General features: G+C 40.0%; 1 protein-coding gene across 1 annotated transcript; it reads right to left on the bottom strand.

The window, feature by feature from the left end:
- Positions 1–1,302: 1,302 nt before the first annotated feature.
- On the bottom strand, positions 1,303–19,520 carry LOC306975256 (methylmalonate-semialdehyde/malonate-semialdehyde dehydrogenase [acylating], mitochondrial-like). The gene is made up of 12 exons (XM_079572751.1): positions 19,377–19,520; positions 19,079–19,123; positions 17,810–17,884; positions 16,389–16,550; positions 16,012–16,090; positions 11,359–11,661; positions 8,837–8,958; positions 8,518–8,707; positions 6,703–6,884; positions 4,004–4,183; positions 1,803–1,901; positions 1,303–1,540 (listed from the first exon to the last, which is right to left on the bottom strand). Exons 1-12 carry the CDS (start codon positions 19,413–19,415, stop codon positions 1,436–1,438), a joined length of 1,581 nt encoding a protein of 526 aa, XP_079428877.1. The 5' UTR covers positions 19,416–19,520; the 3' UTR covers positions 1,303–1,435.
- Positions 19,521–19,693: the final 173 nt, after the last annotated feature.

Genomic DNA, 19,693 nt, shown 5'->3' with positions numbered 1-19,693 from the left:
AAGTGGAAGTGTCCAAAGTAGTCAACAGGACTGGGTTGTTTACATTTGAGGACGTTTCACTTCTCCATAACAACATATTCTGCTTTCATTTTTTGTGTGTGTATCTGTCAAGTTGATGACGCTGGAAACATTGATTACTATGGTGAACACCTACACTTCTCAAAGCCTGCACACAATGTTAGTAAGTATTATTTTTATTCAACTTTAACCAGCCTATTTAACCACTAATATCAAGAATAGTTAAGAATTTCCTTAGTGGGAAACATGATAGCTGTTATAAAAATAAAAATAATGGATTCATCTAATTTCATTGAAATATCCACTGTCTTTTCAAAAATTAAGTTTGTTTTGACACAGCTTGTTGCAATATTCAAGGCCACGGGTTTCTCTGTGCTCATTATATTCAGGCCTTTCCCATTTACAATCCACAATACAGCATTTGAACAAGAGTTACCAGTGCACAGCCTTCTTTGAATAAAACCTGCTGAACCTGTAGTTGACCTTGACTAAACACATTATTACTGTTAGTTCAGCAGTTCATATTTGTCTTCTCTCAATTCATAACGCTCCTGGACATGCGTAAAATGTGAACTGTGAACAGAATCTTGATTTCAAGGTCAGCACATTCAATGAGATCCTTCCATAAATCAATGTTTTTGTTAAAGGGCATATTGTTACAAGAGTATGGCAAAGGTGAAACCAAAAGAAAGAAAACACAAATCCATTCAAGTGTGTTTTTTATTTGAACTGGAGAGCCCATTTTTCACCCAAGCTTTAGTAACAGAAATGTGTCAAGAACAGCACTTCAGAGGAGCTATTTACTAACCTGTACATGTCAACAAATACAGTAGGTACATTTCGGATCTGTTGTGCTTTCAGAGGCAAAAACACCCCGGGCCTTTACAATTTTCCTTTAAAACCAAACATTTATTGTAGATGAAGCAAATACATAGATATTTGAAGATAAAGTCACCAGCTAGAAAACTTCACAGCACCAAAGCGACACAATCAACAAGTCCTTCACGAGTGTCGAAAATTGTACGAAACCATGTCCAAATGAAAAAAATCCTGCTACAGTTTTTTTTTTACCTTATTATACAGGGGAAAGAAACCTTTAATTGATGTTTTGTTTTTTGTGCAACCAAAAATGCAATGGGCAACAGGGCTCACTATACAAAGATCAAAGGTTAAGTACATTATCGGCAAAAATCGATTTGTTTATGTGCTCAAACTTGATTTTATTGAAGTGTCGTGTTAATTAATGAAACATTGTTATTAAAATGTGATTTTTAAATCTTTCTACATCTGGCAAAGGGGCGACTAACACTACAATTTAGCAGAATACATCTACCCGTTTGCAGGTCTTTACGTTATTGTCCTTCAAAACATTATTGGTTCCTGAAAGGCATTTAGAAAAGATTGGTAAAAGTCAGTTTTAGCGTCCCATCGTCGGCATGGTAACCGCGGGGCTAGTCACGGTGGCGTCCTCCGCTTTCCACTGCGACGTCACGGTCTTGATCTGTGTGTAGAACTGGATGCCCTAAAAACAAAACAAAACAGGAGAAAACAGCGAGTTAGCAATGAGTTTTTCAGTTCTCCTGTGCATTTCTAGTAATAGTTTCAGGCAGATTAATTTGATTTTTTTTCTCTCTTTTTGGTAATTTCTTAAATGGTTATTCCAGTTTTAGACCAGTTTAAACCAAAATATATAAATATGTAGAGGTTTTGAAGTTTGCAACACATTTTTAATAACAATAAACAATGATGCTAATATATTTCTAAATCCACCCCCTTTATCGTACTTGTTTGCCATAGAAGTTGGTGTCTCCTCTGAACGAGCCTCTTGATCCGGTGAAGGAGAACATGGGCAGAGGCACAGGGATGGGCACGTTCACACCGATCTGAAAAATCAAACAAACTATTTATTTTTTATCTATTTTGGATATATGGATATATGACCATTAGTGCTTCATGTTTAACAACGCAACATAGTGTGTATGTATGCACTGGAAAGCCCCCTTGGAATTTTTGGAAAATTTTGTGGGCCGCAACGCTATTGATTTTGGTAATCGTAATCTAGGATTGGAAAATGACTATACCCGTTTTGTTTTCTAGTAGTGGAACAAAATTAGTTCAATCAATGGTTTTGTATAGCCCAATATCACAACAGGAGTTGCTGCACCGAACATTATGGCAATAAAACAGAGCAGTAAATAAGACAATGCTAAGTTCAGGCGAATTAAGTATCCAGGCAAACATAATGTCCAAATAAGTGGGTGTCCCCTGTCCTTAGACTCTCCAGCACAGCACTCCACTCCCATGGACTGACAGGCTATAGACTCAAGGCCGATGGGAGTCCCTGAGCAGACGGGCCAAGATCGCAGACCGTCCAGTCCTTGGTGTCCAATTCCAGTACACAGGGTTCCTCCGTTCAGCCAAGGTCCTCCGTTCGATCTTAAGTTTTGTCCTGATTTATGGGACAATGACCATCTTAATTTGTATCAATTTGATGCCAGTTGTGAATGTTGAATGTTGAATTGGGATGCTTCACATGTTAGGAAAGTTGGGAATGAATTTAAACCACAACTAACATCTTAATTCAGTGGCCTTTGAATTTACTCAAAATTGTAATAAATGCTCTCAATTCAAGCACTTTTAGACCATCTGAAAAGTAGCTTTGCCAGCAAGCCGAATGCACATCTCGACTGCGTGGGTCAATCAGGCTCCTAATTTTGGCTACCAAACAAACCACTCCGCCTTTGACGTGTGTGAGCGAGTTCAGGTAGCAGAGCGTGAAACTGAAGTACAGTATATTGAGCCATAACCGTGAACTGTAAGGCTTACGGGCATTGGTTTAAAGACAAATATTTATGTTGTCAATATCTTGAAAGCAAGGGGAAAGTCAGGATGGCGGCTCCCTAGGCAGGACCATAGCAGACCATAGTGTACCATAGCGGACCATAGTGGACCATAGCGCCACTTTTTAAATCATTTAAATTTGTCTTGAAATCACAGGGAAAAGTTTCAAAGCGGTGTTGATGTTAGATATAGTGCATACATTTCCGACTGTCAATTAGTTGCTGTTCACCATCAGATCACTCCTAAAAAAAAAAAATACAAATAAAGTAAATTTAGATGCCATATGTGTATGTGGATCTCTGGTCACAATAATAAAAACGATTTCATTTACTGTCCATCTCCTTATTGACAAAAAAAAGAAGGATTCTACGTTTTTATTTCTCATTCAGTTTAAATGTAATGAATGTCAGCGACATGAGGCCACAGTTTCAGATCCTGCACTTCGTCCAACAGTCGCCTTCAAGGGTCAGAAATGTTTTTCTCACATAGTTCTTCCAACTATGTGAACAAGGACAAGTTTCTGTCTGTCTCCGTAGCAGCTGAGGCTGTAAAAATAGACTTTATGCTAATATTGTAACAAGCTCCACAGCGGCGACAAAAATGCTTTAAATCATCAACTTTCCAGCGGTTAAAAACGGTCCAAATCAGAGCTTTCTTCGTTGCTTCACGCTAACTATCAATATTGTTTGGCAGCCAAAAGAAATTCCATTACCCATAATGCAACGGGCGACCCGAGATGGGCATTCGGCTTATTGGACAAGAATGCTACTTCCTGCCTTAAACTTTTTTAGGTCCCAAAACGTTTACGTTAAAAGTTAGTTTTAGTTTGGTAAAAACAACATAAGCGTCAGCGAGGCATGCTTTGTAGTAGAGGTAATTTGAGAGCTGAAATGATCAAAAACACCAAGGAGCACGATATCTCATGACAATAGCAGGTGGAGGGCAATCGTTTTTAGTTTTTTGAGACAAATCAAACATGACAAAACTCCACTTCAGGGATGTTTTTCACCAGGGTCAAAGTTATATCACTGGGAGTGAGTCACCGCCGACAAACACAGCTCAGACGCTCATCGCTTGATCATTGATCTATTGAACGCACAGGCCACCTGCTGAGAGGTAATTTCCTGCCGGACGTGTCCCTCACCTGACCCACGTCCACGCCGTGAGTGAACTTGCGCGCCGTGGCTCCGTTGTTGGTGAAGATGGCCGTTCCGTTTCCGTAGGGGTTCCCGTTGATCAGAGAAATAGCTTCGTCCAAATTCTCGGCCTCCAACACGACGAGCACCGGGCCGAAGATCTCCTCCTTGTAGCAGGTCATGTCCGTCTGAGGGAGGGAGACAGATAGATTTAGACTAAAATCAATTGCAGCTAGTTAGAAAAGATCTTTAGGCTTTTCCTCAGATGAAAAGAAAAGCAGATTTCAACAGTTCCCATGTAAAATAGACCAAACTGCCATTTCTTTAAGTGGATCTTAGGGCTGGGGCAAAATATCAATCGCTCTACTTTTTTCTATAATACCTTAGAACTACACTGCATAACATTTTGCCAACACAAAACAACGTGGCATCAGAAAATGCTATTTTTTCCGTGGGCAATGAAAGAATGGATTTAGGATTTAGATGAAGACCTAACCAATTTAATTCTCATATTTGGAGGCCTTTAGTCGACATCTCCATGGAGACGAGCTGGAGGCATCCCACTCCCAGTTAAAGGGACTATACAGAGTTTAAAAATGTTAAAATTAAGTATTTTCTCCCTCTACATGTTCCAACATTGTCCTAAGGTGTAGAATGAGCCCAGAACTATTCACCACAACTGCCTCTAAAATCCTGCACTGTCACTCAGAAAGGTGTTAATTTGGTCCGAAGTGCCGTCATGCACGAGCTTAATATAGAAGCTGCAGTTACACGTATGACCTGAGGTGGCAGTAGTGAGTATAAAATGGCTAACTTGCATCTAGCCCCTTTAAGTTACTGTCAGGTAGGGTTGGTCCATATCAATATCGTGCACGGTAATACCATTATAGTTTTTAGACACCGGTGTAAACTTTCTACTTTCTACCGCGGTAGATGAGATCATTTGCATGCGCAGCTGATTTCAGAACCACACGGAGATGCTGCGCTCAGAGTCACTGAAAGCAGCAGCATAAAAATGACTGTGGGGCTTCAGGCGGTTAAAGAATCTAATGATATGAATAAAGTATGTTGCTTTTGTCGCTCATATTTGCAAGGAAAGAGCTCAGGATTTGAGTCTTGGATGAACTCCGGCAAGTTGAAGCATTGTCTAGCTCGCTAGCTAACTTTCTTAGCCTCGGCACGAAGAAAACCATGTTGCAAACGCGGTTAAAGGCTAATGTCCTTCGCATCAGGAGTGTTCACGTAAGTCTCAGGACAAGCTCAAATACGCACTTCTCTCCCTCTCTTTCCCTCCTGCTTGTGTATGCGAACAGGAGAGATAGGGGACATAGTGGATCGTTCAAAAACTACAATACTATCCCAAGTCTCCTGACAATAAAACCACAAGTAAACTGCACAGAGGAGGATGAACTTACAGGAGCATTTTACTGTAATGGAGATGAAGGTGTAAATAATTGTAGCAATATTATCTTATCTTCTGTGTGTTTCCAGATGGAGGAAGAGATTTAGGTGAATTTAGATGAATAAAGAGAATAAAATAGTTGTAAATGAATTTTCCGGCTACAGGCTTTGATTTTTAAGTATTTTGCCAGGTGTAAATTATATTCCCAAATATATTGTTATGGTGATATTTCTTTTTCATACCGTGATATAAATATGTGGCCATATCGCCCTGCACAACTGTCAGGTCAGAGGAAAGGTGCGTTGCTCACAGCAAACACATATGTTGTTCTTTTTGTTTGTTTTTTTAGGTATTTTTCAATAACAGAAATGTCTGTAATCAAATAAATGGTTTTATATTATTATATTTATTGGGTAAAATGTTACACGGTGTGGCTTTAAGTTAAAAGCATGAATTTAAGTTAAAAGGATGAACTAATCAAGATAAGATACCTGCAATATTAGCACTTCCAGTTGAAAAATGAGAAGCTTAGTTAATGTGTTTGGAGGCATTTTATCTTGTGGGCACTTTTGGACACATGATTGTTTTCTATTTACACATTTTAAAGGTAAATACAGTATATTACATCAAAATTAGTTACTGTTTCACAATATGTATCGGCCCCTAAGTATCGTGATACGTATCGGATCGTGATAACAGTGTATCGTCCCAGCCCTAGTGGATATACAGGAAGGTGAAGGAGATTGTTCCATAAACTTGTAATTTACATTCGAAAGCACAGTTTCTTTTTTTCTAGACAGTATTCATAGCAACGTTTATATTCCAACACATCACTGTATTTTAGTAACGGTTTGCCCTTTAAGGATTTGTACAGAAATCCAATGATTATACTTTGATTTCATGCAAAGGGCAAAGCCAGTCCAGCAGGAGTTTAAGATGTGCGTGTATTATCTATAATGACCTGAAAGCGCGGGTTTAGAGCGACAGCGAGTTCGAGCTCGAAGTGAAAGTGCTGGCCTCATTAAAGGGTTCCCTTCAGATTTAATGAGGCGCGGTTGTTCTAGGTGCCAACCCGTGATCAGGATGTAGATACAGAGGTTAAGGCAGGACTCACTGTATTCAATTATATCTGTGTTATGAGTTCTATCTTCTTTGGCCTTGTGTCGCTGCCACCGACAAGACACAAGACAAAGCAATATGACAAATTCTTCTACACTTAATGGTACACTTGCCCTCTGCCTGATCATTGAGGAACTTTTGTCTCTTGTGGTGAATCCAGGTTGTTTGTGACGGTCGTTGTCTCACCTTGACTTTGGAGAGAATGGTGGGCCCCACAAAGTTTCCGTTTTCGTATCCCTTCACTTGGACTTTCCTCCCGTCCAGCAGCAGCTGGGCGCCCTCCTCCTCTCCGCTCTGGATCAGCGACACCACCCGCGCCTTGGCCTCAGGAGAAATCAGGGGTCCCACATCTGCTCCGGGCTGGTCCCCTGAAGGTAAATGCGTCGAGGCGCTCGGTAATCAGGCTTAAGAATATGAGCAATGACAAACAACAGCCAGTCAAGCTTGCATCTTCATTTGTGTGTGTGTGGGGGGGGGAAAGCACCAGGAGCACTCTTCACTCATTTCTCTTATCAATTAACTTATTGGCTGACTGAACGAAAGGAGTGGCCTCGTTTATCATCAAAATTTATAATGAAAGATTGTTTATCCCTGTAATGATCATGAAATATTATTAAAAAGTTGAATTATTAACCAAAATCCAAATTTAGGTGCCGCCTTTTCTGCTTATTTGTTCTTAGAAGATCATCTATTTGCCCTTAGAGGAATAGGCCACCGTTTTTACACACTGAGATATGTTCTTACCTAACCTTAGACGAGTTAATATATACCCGTCTGGTCTTTGTCCGTGCACTCTGTCACGAAAACGGAGCACATACGCAGCCTCTCCCACATGTCATATAGCTCCAAAAAAGCTCACAATAGAAGCTACCAAGTTCTTCCACGTGTTCCCTATTTAAATAAAGTTACGTGAAGTGTTTTCATGCGAAGTATATTTACACAGTAATGTAACATGTCGATTTTATAAGCAGATAAAAAGGGGTACTATATTGTGAGGCGTAATGATACGAGGAGCACAACGTCCGCACAGTAACTCCTAAAGACTTCCCCCGCTCACTTCCGTCAATAACCTTTAGGAGTCACTGTATGACAAATAAAAGTTATCATTTTCAATAGATTAAGCCCAGGTTGGTGATTGAACGATTAACTAATTAATCATGAACATTCCTATTCCGCTTCTTCAAGTTCATGGTCGACCAAAGTTGTTTATCTGCAGCATGTGATTTGAATGTGGAAAGTTTTAGTGTTTGGATTAGAAGGTCATTGTCAAACAAGCCTCTAAAATCCCGGCTGACCCATCCCGAGTACGACCTGTTGTTGATACAGAGCCACTAAATGCAAAAGCAAACGCTTTAAATTTTCTGTCATTTCCACCTCCATTTCCCTCCTCAACAAACACAAGCACAGCTCAGTCCTCGCCCGCTCCACTCCCCTCCTACAGTAGTGGGGAGGCCCTCAGCTGTGGATCCACAACCCAAGATCACGATCACATTACACAAGGCTGTACTTACTAATTAAATGATTGATTTTATAGCAATTTTGCACTAATTGTCGTTTTTTGTCTGTTTCTGTCTTATGTGTTCCTTGTCAGCTGCAGCAGTACTGTATCTGCGCCCAGAACACATTTCCCCAAGAGAGACAATTAAGCTTAATTCAGTCATTCATCAGGCTCCAAGATCCTTCATTCTTTCTGGGTCTATTTTAAAACTTCCTTCCCAGTCTTAAATGCTTCACAGTGGTGGTTTCAAGGTTTCTTGAGTGCTTCCCATTGGTCACGTGTAAGCAAGCAAATTTGTTTGAATAAGGAGTGTAACAAGGATCCAGGCCATTGAAACTCTTTGTGAACTTGTATGTAGGTATGTAATGTAGGTCTACAGTAAAAATTAACCCCAAGTCAAAAAGTGGAGGCAATTTGATCCACGACATGATCAAACCAAGTGAAATGGAAAAACATTATGTGTTGTAAAAACCAAAGCGTCCGAATCACTGAAGCCGCTGTACCTGCATTGACTCGGAGAGACTTGGATCGCTCCACAAGCTCGGGCAGCCATTCGCGAGACTCGCCCACAAAGATGGCCGTGGAGAGGGCCATGCAGCGCTGCCCGGCCGCCCCGAATGCCGCCCCCACCAGCTGGTTAATCGTGTTCTCTTTGTTGGCATCGGGCATCACCACGCCATGGTTCTTGGCTCCCTAAAAGAACATTGTAAAAGTCTCCATTAGGGCTATAACCTTAAAATCGAAATTGCAATTCAAATGCAAGCTGGAGAAGGTTAACACAAAATAGAATAAAGGGTAGTGATAAAATTGAAAAAATAATACCATGTTGGACTGCACCCTCTTGCCGTTCTTGGACCCGCGTTCGTAAATGTACTCCCCGGCCTGGTTCGAGCCCACGAAGCTGATGGCGCGGATCGCTGGGTGATCACAGATGAAATTCACAGCTACAAAGAGACCAGAAAACACAACGTTTTAATTAAATGATGAAAGAGAATCTAACAAGCAAACGACAAATAGAAAATGTACACTTGTTGGACCTGATCATTTTAATAATTTTTCAACAACACACATTACTAGTTTAAAAATGTTAAAATTTAAAAAGTATTTTCCTCCCCCTACATGTCCCAGCAATGTCCTAATGTGTAGAGTGAGCCCAGACCCATTCACCACAATGGTCACTCAAAATGTTGTAAATTCGGGTACGAAGTGCCTTCATGCACAAGCTTAATATAGAAGCTGCAGTTACACGTAAGACCTGAGGTGGCAGTAGTGAGTATAAAATGTCCAACTTGCTTTCTAGCCCCTTTAAAGAAGCATAATGCAAAAAAAAAAAAAGAGCGTATTTGACCTTGTAGTGACCCACCGGCTGTAATAGTGGTCAGCATGGCGTCTTCATTTCCTTTATTACAGTGGTCTCTACAACGCTCCAGGACCAATTGTTTGGAAGGTTTTCACTGCTGACTGACCTCACCAGAAAACCGACAAAACAATTGTTCCAGGTGCATTGGAAAGACCACCTTGATGAAAAGTAAGGTCAAATACATACAAATATCAACTTTTTATTTTGCATTATAAAGTTGCACAATGCACCTTTAATGTCAAATCCAACTGAAAATCATGGCAGTGTGATCATAGTAACATCACTTTAAAATGTTGAGATTTGGGTAAAAACTGAACTGGAGAAAAGGAAGTGGTTAAGGTGGGGGGTAAGACATTAATAATCACAAAATGTTAAATAGTTCTACAATTAAACAGTTATGTTTATTAAAAGAAGCACTTTGAATTGCCTGTATGAATTGTGCTCTACAAATAAATAAATAAAGGATCATAACATATCATTCCTACGTAATGTGAAAATCTGTTATTTCCTACATTATATCTTTGTCACATCAGATATTCAAGGTCCCCTGATGCATAGGTTTAGCTCCATAGTCCCATTCATTACTGGCTGCATACATTATGGAAATGAGTCTCTGCACAGCGCTGGGGGTTTATTTAAAGTGACTGTATCGCGCTTAGATCTATGGCCTTATTTCATCACACACTCTGATGATTAGGTGCTTGTGTAAGAACATCCACAGCACCTAATTCTCCACTCGTCAGTAACACTGGATTAAGTACGCTTATTAACTTTGATACATTTTTGTTTTTATCAGCGTCAAAAGTCATTCACATCGTAGCGCTTCTTTAGGCATGACTTGCAATTATAAAGCAAAAGATCTCGCAACCTTTTTGTGTGACCTTTGATGACTTTACATTGTTGTTTGGGTTTGTAAATAATTGTAAAATTTTGAAAAATCAAGTTGTTTCCACAGTGTGAACTGAAAACCTAGCACCTACCTCTGTTAGTTCATACTTCAGATGAAATTGATCCATGTAAATTTGATCTTTTGAGATCAAGATGGGCCTAGATTTGTTGATAGTATCACGTCAAACAACACATATATAGTACAATACCAATTTCTTGTTTTTTAGATATTACATTATATATATGACAGACTGTACATCTGTCAGCTGAAAATGAGCCATTTCGGTTCTTCTTAATGAAATGTCATATAATTTATTCATGCATTAACCTATGAAGATTAGGGGTTGCATACTGCATCAGGTTGGTGAAGTCTAAATACAGTGTGAATTATTTCAGAACATCTGGTGTAATTTTGAAGATACAACAATTGAACTGAATATCAGCAAGTTCAGTAACGGCGGCCATCTTGTTTCCGCCATGAAAAAAGTCACATCATTTGTTCTTTTTTAAATCCAAGATTTCCTGTGAGGTTATATAATGTCAAAATACACATACAGTGCAAATTTCACGAGAAAATTTTGTTTTATATAGAAAATATTTCATTTTATCTGACAGATAAGTACATTATCATTAAATTTGACTTTTCTGTAAACATTCTTGTCTTAATCTTTTCACTAAAAAAGCAAACAAAGGCAATACATGAGTTGCATATTCATCAAATACAGTTTGTTCCCTACATCTTATATCAACAATCTGACATTTTCACTGTTGTGGTTCCGGATTGTTAAGGGCTGGAAACCACCAGCCCTTAACAATCCGGAACCACAACAGTGAAAATGTCAGATTTTCCTACTAGACTACAGGCCTCATTCCAGCACAAATACATTACAAAAACTACTGGTTTTGCTCAAAGAAATTACCTTTAATGGTGTTTATGAACGATTATAATTTAGACTTATGTTTTTAGATACTGATTCATTCAGAAAAGGCAATAGAAAGTATCCTCCAGCTTCAGGATCCAGCTGTGTATTCATAAATAAGCCAAGCCAGGGTTTCCTTCACAGTGAGTTGATGCACTGAAAGCTGCTCCTCTCACCTGCGTGCTGCCCGTGGATGATGTTGAGGGTCCCGTCTGGCGCGCCTGAGTCCTGGAGCAGTTTGGCCAGGAGCATGGTGCACCCGGGGACCCGCTCCGAAGGCTTCATCAGATAAGTGTTGCCGCACACCATTCCGATCGGGAACATCCACAGGGGGATCATGGCCGGGAAGTTGAAAGGCGCGATGCCGGCGCACACGCCAATGGGCAGGCGGTACGTGTAAGTGTCCATGTCTTTGGTAATGGAGGGTAGCGTCTCCCCGAGCATCAGGGAGGTGATGCTGCAGGCGTGCTCAACCACCTCTGAAATGGGAACAAGAGATGAGCATCAGGGTACTCTGCAGAGCCATTCGGTAAAGCTGGGCTGAGCTATTTCGTGAATATAAGTGTTGAAATTGTAATAAGATTTGCTCTTTCTTTTTCAATCAAGTTCAAAGTGCACTATTAAAACGCTCAGGGGTATGAACATTTGGGAAAAGCCTGCAAAGTGAACAACTAAAGAAACACAAGAATTACAGCGTGTTTGTGGGGAAAGGAATAACAGGGTTTAGACGTTTTTCTGTGCAATAAGACCCAAAAGAGGCAGAAACATTAAGTTCTCTTTGGAGAGCTTTTGCCGTTTTAATAAACTAACATTTATCTTGCAGCCCTAATTGGTACTTTTGGCCAAAAAGATCAGAAATCATGCGAAAATTACCAGGTGGTGCAAAACTTTGGTCGTTTGCTTGGAATGTTAGTTACATCATTGGGCCAAAACATCTCTAAAACTAAAACAGAAAGGCTGCATTCAGACAGTTGGTATTGTACATACACTGTGTTTGTATGTGCTATTGAGGAATGTGCCTTGGGCGTTGAGGCTGAAGTTGCATTGCAAAAGATTAGATACTAGGGATGCAACAATTCCCTTTAGTCATGATTAGGGCTTTATACTGTTAAAAAAAAATTAAATACAGATATACATAGATACTTAGATACGTAGATACTTTCTTCGATACCGATACTAAATATTTCTCATCCAGAACCACAAACAGAACAATAATGACAATTTACTCCATAAAAGACTATTTTCTTTTCATTTATTCAAGCTGTAACTTCCTTAAATGCGGTCCCTGGACCAACAGCATCAAAACTCGGTCTCTAAAGATATACTAATAATTATTTTTTAAACCATACTGGTATTGTTTAACGGTACCAGTCACGATTTGATAATTATTATGATCTGAAGGTCATGATTTTGATTCAATACATTTAATGTGCTGAACAAGAATTAAAATGTAAAAAAATTCTAATAAAATACTAACAAGCAATACTAACGCACAAAAATATAGACCTTTGAAAAGAGAAACATCTGAAAATACTATTAGCGGCAAATCTACAATCTTCCATCGATTTTTATTGAGAACATTTGCGTATTGAACTGAAGAGGGCATACTAAATCAATGTAGAATTATTGCATCCCTTTTGGATTTGTATCAGATTTAGGACAATATACAGTATAAGGGCTGCACATTATGCCATATCAGTATCGCAGGAAGCCACAATATACTGTATCACTGAGTCACTTAAAGGAATAGGCCACCGTTTTTACATACTGAGATATGTTCTTACCTAACCGTAGCCGAGTTAATATATACCCGTCTGGTCTTTGCCCGTGCGCTCTGTCACGCAAACGGAGCACATACGCAGCCTCTCCCACATGTCACATAGCTCCAAAAAAGCTCACGATAGAAGCTACCAAGCTCTTCCACGTGTTGCCTAACAGACTGACAGAGCGCACGGACAAAGACCAGACGGGTATATATTAACTCGGCTACGGTTAGGTAAGAACATATCTCAGTATGTAAAAACGGTGGCCTATTCCTTTAAGTCTTCCATCTGACTGAGAGCCATGCATTTTTTGCAAACTAAGCCTAAACATCAAAAAAAAAAAAAAACTTTCAATTTGAGTTTGAATTGCATGGAACATACGGTGTTGAAACGGTTAAGTAAAATATCGCTATACTGCACATCTGTATCACATATCGTCCTGGTCTGGGTACCATTAAAGGAACAGGCCACTGTTGTTCCAAACTGAGATATGTTCTTGCCTGATCTTAGACGAGTTGATACGTATCTGTCTGGTCTTTGTGCATGCCCTCAATCACGCAAAGATGTTGTTAGCATTTGAACTCTCCCAATGTATTCCTATAGCTCCAAACGGGGGTGATGTTGGACGCTACCACGCTCTTCCACTTGCACGCACAAAGACCAGACAGGTACGCATCAACTCGTCTAAGCTCAGGTAAGAACATATCACAGTATGGAAGAATTGTGTGCCCTCAGTCACGCAAAAAGACCAAAGATGTTGTTAGCATTTGGCCTCTCCCAGTGTATTCCTATAGCTCCAAACGGGGTGAAGTTAGAAACAACCAAGTTCTTAGATGGGCACGCACAAAGACCGGACAGGCACGCATCAACTCGTCTAAGCTCAGGTAAGAACATATCTCAGTATGGAAAAACGGTGGCCTATTCCTTTAAACGGTGGCAGCGTGGTATTGGGGAAAAGAAAGTTTAGGTACTACTGGCATCGAAAAAATAAAAAATATATCTTGAGATCCAAGTTATAATGTGTATAATGTGACTGTTGGACCAGGACAGAAATAAAGGAAGTTACTTGGTTATTTCAGCACAAATCAATGAAACAAATTTAAAATAAATGGTCTTTTATAGAATAAATCTACATTATTGTTATGTTTTCTGGTTCTAGACAACAAATATTTCTGTCTAGTTCAGGTACTGATATAAAAAAAAATATTTAACAGTACCCAGCCCTAATCGCATTTCCCAACTCTTTCCAATATCGTGCAGCCCTACCACATATGGCAGTGGGCTGCTTATAAAAAAGATCTCATCTGTGTCGTTTGGACTGTATCCAGTTTCCTACATCACCTACATCCGAATTGCCAGTATTAGCTGAGGGTCATGCATAAGTTTTAAATATCCCTAATACAAGGACTTCTCTAGTTCTTATTCCGCACTTTTCACAACAAATTCTGTGCACTTCTACCTCCCGAAGTTGTAATAAACCTTCAAGCACCATTGGTTTAATTTGTGCAGCGCTGGCAGCCCACCCACAGGTGAACGGAGCTTTTCAGATGAGAGCTCACAGAAATGAGTTTGGCAGAAGAATCTGGACGCGACACACGTCTGGGCTGAACAAAAAAAGGAAGAAAGGGAAACGAAGACTCCCTTCCCAATGAAAAATACCTTTATTGATAATTAAGTGCATGTTTTAGCACATTTAGCAAGTAGACGGCCACGGATATCAAATGTCTGCACTAATAAGAAGAAAGTAAGCACATCTCATCAGCCTCCAAGTAAAACTGCCTTAGGAGATATTCAAAAGCAGCAGGCAACTTTTTCAGAAAACAATTGAATGCCTTTTTTACTGACATTTAAGGCCTTGATTTTGGCACAATTCGTTTTATGAATTTTATTTTCGCATTTTAATGACTCGCAGAGTAGAGAATGTCAGGCTAAATCAGCATAATCCACTGACTCCCCACATGATTTTATGGACTATGGCTACGTAAAACAAAAATTACCTGATACACAAATGATGAACTGAACTGAACCATAGAAATCACAGAAACCTTTAGCTATCTGAGCCCGGACCCGCTTTAAATTGAATGTTCCACCCCAAACAAATGAACAGGAAAGCACATATGAAGAGGTATGTTTATATAATGTTTGTGGTTTTCTTTATCATTAACATATTATAAGGTGATGTTAAGTGGCCATTGGATGTGTATTCAACCCACAAAAAGCAGAAACTTAACTGAACTGAGCACACTTATATGCTAATTTGTATCTCGAGTAAAATCTCAGAAGGTTTATTCATGATTTCTAACTAGGCTTTGACATCACTTATATGTGGGCGATGGGTTGACAACAGCTGAAAACATCTGGATCGTTCTTAATTTGCCATGTTTGGCGGCTAATGCTAATGGCTATAGGAAAAATACATTGAGCAGGCTAATGGACTCTGAATAGAAGTGTTCAAATGTGTCATAGCGGGTGTGATAGACGTTCTAGCGTCTACGTAGCTGAAATGGGGAAAAAGGGTATGTTTTATCATAAGACCTGACTTGTTGTAACCTCGCTGAAAGCGGGGCGGTCTCCAGCTCGTTTCCATGGAGACGTTGAATAAAGGCAGCCTGTTATGTGATTCAAAGGTTATGTCCTCAACCAAATCCATTCTTTTTTATCACCAACAGCAAAAATATAATTTTCTGAGTCTAGCTGGTCATTAGGAGCACGTTTTGTATTGATGGACAATTGATGGACGATCCACAGGCCTCATCATTTAGTCTATGTAAAACATGTTTATTCAGTTCAGGCTGCTACTCTCGTCTCTACATCTTTCGACTTGGACAAAAATCATCCCGCCCTGATTTAGAAACTACTGTAACCAGGGAGTCACGCACCAAAGCGGACAAAAGCTACGGCCTGAAGCACTTTATCCACCTTATAACCCCTTTATCCATCAGAGGGTCGTCAAAAAGATCCTGGTGCTATATCCCCAACAGTAAAAATGATATGATGCTACATAACCCCGTGTCTACGCCGCCTCGTAAAGAGCAGCCAGGCGTCCCCTCGTTACGTTGTACTTACGCAGTCCTCTGAACACATCCCCTTCTGCGTCTGCCAGAGTCTTGCCCTGCTCCAGCGTGATCAGCCTCGCCAGCTCTTTCTGGAACACAAAGGATGACCCTGAAAGTCACATTATTTCCCTTCTATTGACGCACCTTTCCATTTGTTATTCATTCGGTTGGAGCTGCACATTATGAGAGCATGTTTGCAGAGGTTTCATAATAAGACCTCATGGGGACACGGGGAGCTCTGCTGAGGACATTATTCGACTCAAGTAATTGAAGTAATGACCCAGCGGATTGCAACTGAGTTTTTTAACACAAAACTAACTGTAAACACCATACTTCTCAGAAAAACTAATGCGATATGTTCCCAAAATTGTAAGACAAACTACTTACGATGTTGTCTTTGATGAGTTGCTGGTAGCGGAGGAAGATCTGCTGTCGGCTGAGGATGGACGTCTCGGACCAGGAGGAGAAGGCTCTGGAGCAGGAGTCCACAGCCGCTAGCATCTCCTCCTGAGTGGCTTTGGGAACACGACCTACCACCTCATTTGTGGCCTGGGTAGAGAGTCAATGACGAGAGAGTAATTAAAACAAACGAGGGTCATTACGCAGGAGTCCAGATTACCCTTAAGCCACTATTCCACATAGCACGGCTCAACCAGTGCACACCACGATCTACAGTGGGGAAAGAAGTATTTGGTCAGTTTCCCATAGACTTCCTATTGGATTTTGGCCAAATACTTTTTTTCCCCACTGTACGTGCACGTATCGACTCTACCCAGAACACGCTTTTGTTTCCACTACACTACACAACCGCAGTTGATGTGGGTGGTGCCGCCACAGAGGAGTACAGAACGTCATTAAAGTTTTGTAAGCCACTATGAGAACAAATGTGGACAAATCAAATCATTCAGAGGTACCAAGGCTAATAAAACAGAAATGAAACTGCTAAAATACGAACTATGAAGGTAAGCACATTTATGCAAACACCAGCTAAAGTTGCACTAACAGCAGCTAAATGCTAATATCAGGAAAATCCCCTTATAGAACAGCGGTATGATGATGTGAATTATTAAATCCCTATGACCTGCATGTTAACAGTGAGGGCTGTCCACCCTCTCACTTGCCAATCAGAGGCCAGCGTCTATTCACGTCACATAAGTCACAGGTTAGCACGCTTTGGCCACAGCTAGAGGTCGATCCCAAAACGTATACCTGATCAGACCGGTTTGGCCCTGGCCTCCGCTATGGAAAAGCTCACCAAACCAGGTTGATCAGGCATTGGGACTTTTGTGTCAATCTGTTTGGCTGTTGCCAGTGTCTAATCTGTTTCTTTTTTTTCTTTTCTTTTTCTCACAGCCTGTTAAACAACACATGGAGTCACATGTAATGGTAAATAGTTAGAAGATTCATTTCAATCATTGGCTTGGTTTAGGTTTGCACATGCAGTAACGTAAACAAATGATTTGTGTGTTAACTGTCAAGTTCATCATGAAGGAATTGGTGGTTCACTTTGCAGCACTAGCAGTAGCAAAGGAAAATGGTAAATGGACTCATCTTATATAGCGCTTTTCTACCTTTATCAGGCCCAAAGCGCTTTACAGTGAGGAACCTGTCACCCATTCACACTCTCATTCATACACCAATGTCCGCAGACACTGGAGGCAAGTAAGGTGCAGTGTCTTGCCCAAGGACACAACCACAGTGTGCATTTGTGGGAGCTGGAATTCGAACCCGCGACCTTCCGATCACGAGGCGACCCACTCTGCCACCGCTCTGCCACCGTCAAAGGTATTTTTAATAATAACACTTACCGGATTTGGAATATCAATCCATTCTGTTGTGTTAGAGTCGACAAATTTGCCATCGATGAACAGCTTTGTGGTGGGCTGAACAAGAAACAAACCAGAAAATAATAAATGACAGTTCAGTTCATTCCATATTCAGCCGTGGGTAGTACATGTACTTAAGTCACTTTTTGAACTAACTGTACTTTTGCAAGTGTTGTTTTGTATACAGTACTTTTTACTTGTACTTGAGTGATATTAAAATGAAGTATCTGTTTCTTACTTGAGTAAAAAAAAAAAGTAAGTTGTGCCTTTGTGAGTACATCTTTAAGTGACAAATCTTCAGTTTGATGCATACAATAGATGTATTTTGTAAACTGAATTTGTCATAAGGATTTATTTCTATATGATTTTATGGTATTTTCTTCACTTTCACTTTATTCCATGCATTTTTTCTCATAATTCATGCAACTACTGGACCATAAATCAGACTTTTACAGTTTCTTACTAATCACACCACTCAGGTACATTTTTTTTAATGCATTTTTAATGTTAATTTTACTCTTATTTGAGCGAACATTTGAGCCAGTACTTTTTAGTTGTACTTGAGTGAAATTATTTTAAAGTAACTTTACTCATACTGTCATATATTTTGGCTACTCTACCCTCCTCGGTCCATATTACACATTAGTAAATCCTGTACAGCCGAGGGGGAAAAAAGTAAAATGTAGGCCACGGTGGCGAAGCGGTTAGAGTTTGTATGTTCTCCCTGTGTCTGCATAGGTTTCCCTAAAACATATACATAGGCCTTTCACGATAACTAGATTTCAGTTTGATATATTGAGGCAAAATATCGTGACAAACAATATTATTATGGACCACTTGAAGCCACGGAAAACAAACTTAAAAAGTGGAAATCTCAGTAATACCTTGTTCTAAGAGTATGTGTGGATTGCTTTTCTGAAATTCATTGGACAATAAGTCGATATTGTATTTATTGTGACAGGCCTACATACATTAGGCAAATGGTGTGTATGCGAGAGGGGTTGGCAGCCTTGCTTCCGTCATTCTATTCCAGGGCAGCTGTGGCAACTATGTGAAATAATCTATGAACAACTGCTCATAGCAAGTTATTTTTATGTAATTTACGTTCCATACCCACTGTAAAGAAACATACATACATAATAATAGACTATAAAATAAAATGTAAACCAACATGAGTGGGATGGGATAGTTATTTTTAACTACAGTAAAAGCAGTGCTCTCTGAGTTATGAAAAAAATTGTGCAACTTTACCACTGAAGAAGAGGAGTAACACATGCGACCAAAGTGAACGGGAGCCTGCAAGAAAGACAAAAACAAACATCGTCATTACTTGCATACTGCAGAAAGACACATGAGTAGATTAAAAAACATAAACCATTCTTTTGGCAAGACTCTTGACTTGTTTTAGTAGCTTGGCTAACCTTTCAGAAGAACCTGTAGTGCAGCTTACTCTGGCAGCAATGTGTAACCTTGGCTTTCAGTATTCCCAACATTAAAATAAGCACTTTTTGGAAACTTAAAAGCTTTTAATAAGATGCATGTCACTTACCTTTTTGACCATAAGCGATCGAAGAAGGAGTGCTGCCATTGTGAAGACTCGTGTTTCTGTTACCAAACCACGCAAAACCTACAGGACAACTCCAGCTAGCATAAATGCTGCTGCAGACACGGTTATGTTGTGAGTATTGATCTATAAATAACCAGTGGAACGTGTTCAAGTTAATCTACTTGATCCATTTTGTCTACACATCAGTGAAGCGTCAGCGCTTACTTCCGGTAAATTGAGGCGGGTCCAATTCCAGTTTTAGCCAATCACGTTGCGTTTTCCGAACGCCACCCAGAATTGAGAGGCGCTGATTGGCTGTT

The sequence above is a fragment of the Gobius niger genome (genome assembly GCF_951799975.1).
Source record: "Gobius niger genome assembly, chromosome: 15".
Lineage (NCBI taxonomy): Eukaryota > Metazoa > Chordata > Actinopteri > Gobiiformes > Gobiidae > Gobius > Gobius niger.
This window is presented reverse-complemented; position numbering and strand designations above follow the sequence as displayed.